Source organism: Grammomys surdaster, unplaced genomic scaffold (assembly GCF_004785775.1).
Source record: "Grammomys surdaster isolate TR1022 unplaced genomic scaffold, NIH_TR_1.0 309200, whole genome shotgun sequence".
NCBI classification, from domain to species: domain Eukaryota; kingdom Metazoa; phylum Chordata; class Mammalia; order Rodentia; family Muridae; genus Grammomys; species Grammomys surdaster.
Window position 1 is genome coordinate 1 of NW_021625966.1, and position 7,647 is coordinate 7,647.

Genomic DNA, 7,647 nt, shown 5'->3' on the forward strand with positions numbered 1-7,647 from the left:
TCAGTAGGTTCTGTGTGTCTGCATTCTTACCAACCTTATGATTAACAGCAAGTGAGGAGTAAGTACTCTCTGTTTAGTCCTCTGCCCGTGTGTCATGCCTGTGGGACACTGGGATGCTCCTACACCACACCTGACAGAGGGAGTCATGCATGTCTGGGGAGCACCTGGGAACTAACTGCTCTTTTGTAAAGGAGCCAAAAGGTTCTGACAAGTAGCTGAGGCTGGGAACTCATCTGCTTCACGACACTTCTGACTCAGCTCCCATGAGATGCGACACCTCTGTCCTCCTGCCTTACAAATCGATTGCTAATTCCACTTAGCAGTGATTATTTTCCCCTCTAAGACTGAAACCAAAGGACATCCAGAGAATGGGGACCAGTGTGGCTGTGAAGGGAGCACCATGTTACAGTGGCCAGTGGCAGAGACTCACAGTGATGCCAACAGTAGTAAGAGCCATGACAGTAACCCGAGGTCCAGAGCAGACTTCAGCTGGGTTGCAGCTACAGCCCTCACTGTCATGGAGGTTACACAGAGCTTAGAGAGACACTCAAGGAGATGAACTGACTGATTCTCTGTGTGGATCTGGACGTTTTCATCCTTTCTTGTTAGTTTTGCTTACCTTGTGCATTTCTTCCCTGGAAAACACTTCTTGAACAACTCAGAATGATTAGACATATAACATAAGCCTGTACCCATCCTGGTGTGGTGGATCTCTTTCAATCTCAGCTGTCTGAGAGGCTGAGGTAAGAAGGTTGCTGCAAGTTGAACATCAAGCTGGGCTTTGTAGTGAGTTTAAGGCTAGCCTGACTTGTATAGGGAGTCACTGTGCCAATATGTTTTAAAATACCCGCTCCCAGTTTGGTGAAGTGGAATTTCTGCATATGGCAGGGTTGTTTTGCTCAAGAATCTACAGCAGCTATGAGTACCTATGTAAGATCTGCTCAAGAGAAAGCAAGTCATCAATTCCAGTGTGGATGGGGAGGAAATCATGAGGCTCCATCCTAGAGAAACTATTGGCAACTGATGGCTGAAGAAGGGGTGTTGTCTTAGTTTGAGTTACTATTGCTGTGATAAAACCCTATGGCCAAAGCATGTTGGAAAGGAAAGGGCTGATTAGCTTACACTTCCATATCACTGGTCATCATCAAAGGAAATCAGGACAGAAAATCCAACAGGATGGGGACCTGGAGGCAGGAGCTGATGCAGAGGCCAGAGGAGTGCTGCTACTGGCATGTTCTCTATGGCTTGTTCAGCCTGGTTTCTTATGGAAACCAGGACTGCCAGTCCAGAGATGGTCCCCACAATAGGGCTGAGCCCTCCCCAAATCATGAATTAAGAAAATGTCTCCCAGGAGAGCCCACAGCCTGATTATATGAGGACGCCTTCTTAATTGAGGTTCCTTCCTCTCAGATGACTTTGACTTGTGTCAGGTTGACATAAAATTATCCAGCAGGAGGGTAGTCATTTCTGTCCTGAGATGTGGCTCCTGATAGTTTTTTCAATGTCTATTTTTTTAATCTTCCTGTACTTGCTATCTTACAGAACTTTTAGTGACAATTGTGTTTTCAAATCTCTTAGTGCAGAGAATGAATTTCTGTGAACATTTCCTCCCATAGAAGTCATTGAGCAAACATTAGATTTTAGAGAAAACATTTTAGTACCTTAGGGTAATCAATTTGGTTGATTTAAAATACAATAAGTGTATTCCTTCTACTCAACATACGTCAAACTATTGCTGTCAACCTGAGGCACATGTCACCCATTCTGGTGGCCAGGGGCTCAGAGAAGTGCAGAGGCAGACATGGACCTTGGAATCTGGCAGCATTGGCTTCAGACCCTGGTGCTGGAACTTAACAGTTCCATAGTTTTCCATATGATGTTTGTCATTTGAAATCAAAGCTTTCTCAAGTCTAAACGGGGCCCCAATCTATCAACAGATTCTCACACAGAAGACTATACCATGTACAAATTGTTGAGGCATTTATTTGTTTATCAATCTATTTATTGCAAAAGTTATGAAAAGCAAGAGGTTGGAGGGGGATCATGAGGCAGCAGTGAGCTTGGGGGGAGACGGAAGCAGCTGCTGGGAACTACGCAGACTAGATGTGCTGGTGTTGCTCTGGCCTCATCTGAGACTTTCTTCTTCCAAGACCTGAGACAGCAGCACAGCACTTTCCACGTCATAAACCACAGGGCCGAGCACTGTCTAACAATGTGACTGAGAGGAGAGAAGGTTAGGGAGAAAGGAACTCGGGAAAGAGTAGGAGTGAAAACTGAATTAAGGATTCCTGGAAGGCAATTAAGGATTCCTAGCTCCTGAAATGGAGCTCAAATGGGGGATGTTGGGAGGGGCTTTCTTTGCAAGTGAGTACAGGGAGTTGAGAGAAAACCAGGGAGAGAGGGATGTGGGCTCCCAGGTAGGTTACAGATGCAGTCCAGACTTCAAGGATCAGTAACTGAATAATCAAGACTAATGATTTTGTCTCAAATCCCAGAGAAACCCTTTCAACTTCTCTAGCTAAATATATTCTAATTGCCAATTCCTCTTCCTGAACCTGGCTAGCTAAGCCATCCGGAGCTCGACCCATTTATCTGCGGTAAACCTCTTCACACAGCTGTTTTCCACGAGCCAGGATTCAGGATGTTCAGCGAACACTGCACAGCAGAATCTCTCCACTCTGAGCGCACACACATATGCACATGCGACTCCGGAATCGTGGACTTCGATGAATTTGCATGTGTACTTGATCTTCCCCTTCTCCTCACAGAAGTGAGTGACAGGCAGCTGCTTGATGCACTGTTCTATTTCACTCTGTAACCGCTTAGGCTGGCAATTCTTTGCTTCAAAACCAACTATTTGCTGGTTCTTTTCATCCAAACCAATAAACAAATACCCCCCGTTGGTGTTGGCAAAGGCAGAAACAGTCCGAGGGAGAATCTCTTTAACTCCCTGTAGCAACTTTTTTGTTTCAAAGGACTTGTATTCAACATTTTTGGATTCGCTAAAAGAGAATTTTGCCATTTTTGTAAGTTTTGACTGTTTAAAAAAAGCAGCAGCCAACTCCTGCACGTGGACTTCTTCCTGGGTATCATCACCAGGCCTTTCTGAAGGCCTTGCTGAAGGTGACCTTCCTCCTGCGCCCTGCATTATTTCTAAGAACTCCTGAGCAGCATAAAAGCTCATTTCAACTGAAGATGCCCCATTTCTCATGTACAAATTGGTTGCAATGGTGGCAGGCTTCCCAACAGGGATATCTGGACTCTGTGATTTGACACTGATGAATAAGTCAGATTGATCTTGCTTGAAGGCTAGGAGTCTAGGCGGCAAAATGTTCTTAAAGGAGGTTTCCAAATCATCTCCTATTCCATGTTTGGAGTAACGATATTCTGGGTTTTTACTTTGAACCTTGACCTTTCCCTCTCCAGAATTCATCAGAGCACACAGAGCTTTGGAAACGTTCCTGTTCTCTTCTACCCTGACATGATTCTCCATGTTCTTCCGACTTTCTATCCCAAGTGTGATCTCTCCTGCATTTAGAAGCATCATAGAATCGGCCTTTTCAACGGTGATGTTCATTTTCCAGCAGTCCTGCTGCTCCCGAACTGAAATCCTTACCTGTAATTAGACAGAGCCATTAGTGTTGGCCTGAAGAGGAGAGGGCAAATTCTGTACTGAGAAGCTAACAGCAAAAATTGCTTGCTTGGTGTGATCCATGGGCCTGGAGAGTGTGCAGACTGAGGAAATGGTTGATTGGGAACGGACGTTTAGACCGTGGTAGTGTGTATATGTAGTGACTTCTCACCGTGTTTTCTATATTCCTTCTGATCGCTCTGCATTTTGGCCTCATATGATCAGTGACTTACCTCCTTCCTAATGTTCACTGTTATAGAACTCGGATTCTGTACTTTTCTTACAATAGAACACAAGCCCAAGTTGCCTATGTTTTGGGGTTTTGTTTGTTTTTTTTGTAAGCAAAATATAATATTATTTTGTTACTCATTATTTTTCTTTTAATAATTTCAGCTGTTCATTCATCAGTTGTCTACTTTTATGAAGGGACCTCTGGCAAAACTGCCTTTGGGGATCTAGGGACATACAAAATCAAAGTAGGTCAATTGTCTTCCTTTTTCTAGGAATAAATTCATTCTCAAACTTTGGCCATTAGCCTTGAAGAAGATGGACCAGGCAGTGGTCCTCTATTCTTATTGGACATCCACATCCTTACAGTGAGGTAAGTAGGTTCTTATGTATGAAACAGACGCCTTGTGACCCAATGCCTGTTTCTTTTCATATAGTTTTTTACTCTGGTGGTGAAGAGGCCTCTGGGTTTTCTAGGTCATAAAGACAGTGTCATCTAACTGGCTCCAGTATCTGGAAAAAGGTCTTCCAGACAGCTAAGCTCACCCTGTGCTATGTCACCTCCCAGGGAGATGTTAGCGGTCTTCAAAGAGAAGAGGATTGTCCCTAGACTCTAACCATCTTGATTTGTACCTCTACACCTACACTGTGAGAAACAAACGTCTGTTATTCATAACTCACTAAGCTTATGGCATTTTGTTATATCAGGCTGAGGGACATTAGGCAGCCAGCTTTAGGCTCTGTGTCTCTCAACCTTGGTATTATCCTTTTAAGAAACATCAGAGTACATTTCACTACAGACTATGACCTGAAATGATTTGATATTTGCCAACTACTTCTTGTTCCTGTTTGGTTAGGATCTTACTTATTTTTATTTTATCCGTATGAGTGTTTTGACTACATGCACGTCTGTCACCATGTGAGTGTGGTGCTCACAGAGTCCAGAAGAGAGCATCAGACCCTCAGGCACTGGAAGTCAGCCTGCAGGTGGATGCTAGGAACAGATCCCTGATCTTGCTTTTCCCTGGGATCACATATCATTCACAATCAGTTTTCTATTACAACAATTAACTGTGTGCTTTAAAAAGACTTTTACCTGATGCATAAACCCATATATATTACTGAGTTACTAAGAGAGTCTCCCGTGCAAGTTTCAAATGTTTACTGTAACAGTCCTACTAACATGGCTCAGAGTGACTGGGGTTTGAGTATCCTAATCACATCAGATTTTCACTTAGCCCAAGAATTCCGTCATGGAGTCCCTAGTCTGGGACGCAGTATGTTTCAGGCATTTATAAAGATCTGCTGGAATGGGGGAAGGAGCATGGGATGCCAGAAGAGGTTAGACAGAATGGAGCCAGACTCCACAAAATATGAAGCTGAACCCCAGAGGAACAAAACATGGGATGAAAGGGTTGGAACTTCCGGAATTGAAGACTTAGACTAAAACAGAAGGTCATACTGACCTTCTGCCTGTGGTATGTAAAATAGCTAAAACCATCTAAGCACATACAGCTTTATGCTTGGAGAGTGAGCTTCTGAAGTCAGAATTACTCAGTCATACATTGGAGATGAAGCACCTAAGAATTTGGAAATGAACTAGCAAATTCTTCTCTGGAGGATGGCATCAGATTCGTCTCCACCAGATTTATCATGGGCAGGCCTACAGGCTTCTGTCTATTGCCTTAAGGAGAGCACACTGTGACTGCAAACCAGGAACAAACAGCAGCAGACACAGCATCCCTCAGGGCTACCTAGAAACTCAGAGCTGAGCAAGGACAAAGCTGCTTTCTTGAGAGAATTTCATTCAAAGAGGACCCAGGGAGAAAGCATTTGAACCTGACCTCAAGACATCCCAGAAGTGAGGCTGAGGCAGAAGTCCTAATCCCAGCAGGGGAACATCAGTGAGGCTAGCCCAACACAATCACTTGTGCATAACTTCACAGTTCAGTGGTCTTGGTGAAAAAAAAAAAAGCAGAGAGAGAGAAAAAAGAGAGAGAGCACAGAGACAGAAAAATACAGGGACAGATAAAGTTAGAGACAGAGAAACAACGAGACAGAGAGACAGAGGAGGACAGAGTCACAAAACACATAGAGAAACAGAGAGAAATAGAGACAAAAGACAGACAGAGTGCTCTATTTATGTCTTGCCTATGTTTCTTTTCCTTATTATAGCTAGTTAGTGTTGCTTGGCTCCTACTTCTTCCATGGGAGGGCTGCTCCAGAGTCGAGACCATTTTTGCTGATGGACTGCCTGGAGATAGTTTCACCACCACTGAAAAAGGAAGCAGGGAGCCAAGGGGGTGGTGCACACCTGTCATCTCAGCTCTTGCAAAGCTGAATTGGAAAACAACCGGGAAGATATTCTGGGCAAGATTCTGTCTGCTACAGTCTCCTTGCTGGGTAGGTATTGGGGTAGAGGGTGTAAGTAGGGAGGAGACAGGGAAGCCAAACAGAAACAAAACTGAAACCCTAGTAAGGCCACAGGAATAACAGTTTCATTTCTGCTCAGATGGAAGGTGCAGCCCCACCCTGTTCTTTCTATGCACTGCTAAGCAGTCTCTGTTAATCATTTCCCCCCAGTCCCTCCCATCCAGCACCCCTTAATCAGGCTCTGTCCCAAGCCAGCACTCCTGGTTCACTCCCCAACATGGAAAGGATCCACACATCTCACACTAAAGTGCTGATGGAGAATACTCATTCACTGGCAAATTTGGAACTCAGAACTGTACTGGAACCATCTTATAGAGAGTCTGTGGGATAGCCTGGGACCTGGCCTGTATCTCTTCAACACCTCTAACTATAAAAACATTTCTATGATTCAAATTCTCTCCCTGGGGCATCTATCCAGAAAATTGTCTTTAACAACTAAGCTGGACTCTGGGGCTCACCAAACTCTAATACCTACATGAAACTAACTCATTGTTGTCCCAGAAGCATTGAGTTGGGTTCAAACAGTAGTTTCTTTCAAAATTCTTTATAGTGTTCATGGGAGAAAATTCTCAGCACTGAAATCAGAATTGTTGCTGTTGTTATCTTTGGCGGAAAACAGATGACAATCAGGCAGGCGACCCTAATTCTACAAGCAATGCCAGTTGGTAGGAAGGCACAGAATGAGAGGACACAGGAGTGGGAAAAGCGTCTCTTGGGAAACAGCTGTGGAGGACTTCCAGCTAGGATGCTGCTTTGCCTCTTGCTTGGGAGAGCAACAATGCTCTTGTCTTCTAGGGGAAAACCTCCAGGATCTGCGCTTCTTCGATCTACTTAGTTCCAACTTGGAGTTGTTCCTATTTAAGGGCAATTTCCCCCTACCTTCCCACAGAGTCATGTCTCCAAGAAGATGGAACACCTTCAGAGGGGCTTGGAGACCTGCTCAAGCCCCTGCCTCAGTAACCCCTACTTCATCTTCTCAGAATATCTCAGGTCCCTCTATCCGGATCTGTAGTAGACCAATCTAGGCAGACCAAGGGAGGGACTTTGCTCTCACCCCATGCTCCTGTACTATCCAAGTCTTCAGCAGCCAGTGATGGAGGCTAGGAAGGTACCAAGAAGCCAGATTTCCTAGAGAGGTATCAATGCAGCCAGGGTCCTCCTTAGAGCTCTGGATCGTGCTGACAGCCCCACCTCATCCCACAGCCAGGAGAATAAACTATGGGTGGGCTCTGGGACAGAGAAGTCTAAAGATGCTGAGACAGAGGCAGCTGCCATGGAGGGTGGCTCACTTACCTAAGCTGCTCTACTCAAGTTCCTTCAGCTGCTTGAAGCCAACTGTGAGTTGGCTGTGCTGT

General features: G+C 44.8%; 1 protein-coding gene across 1 annotated transcript; it reads right to left on the reverse strand.

Annotated features, from left to right (window-relative positions):
- Positions 1-1,956: 1,956 nt before the first annotated feature.
- On the reverse strand, positions 1,957-7,647 carry LOC114616210 (schlafen family member 12-like). The gene is made up of 2 exons (XM_028761725.1): positions 7,586-7,647; positions 1,957-3,616 (listed from the first exon to the last, which is right to left on the reverse strand). The coding sequence occupies exon 2, from the start codon at positions 3,575-3,577 to the stop codon at positions 2,564-2,566; it is 1,014 nt and encodes a 337-aa protein (XP_028617558.1). The 5' UTR covers positions 3,578-3,616; positions 7,586-7,647; the 3' UTR covers positions 1,957-2,563.

What these genes read in the sequence shown, in the direction of transcription:
- LOC114616210 (XM_028761725.1), bottom strand. Translation starts at nt 3,577, where the DNA reads ATGAACATCACCGTTGAAAAGGCCGATTCTATGATGCTTCTAAATGCA.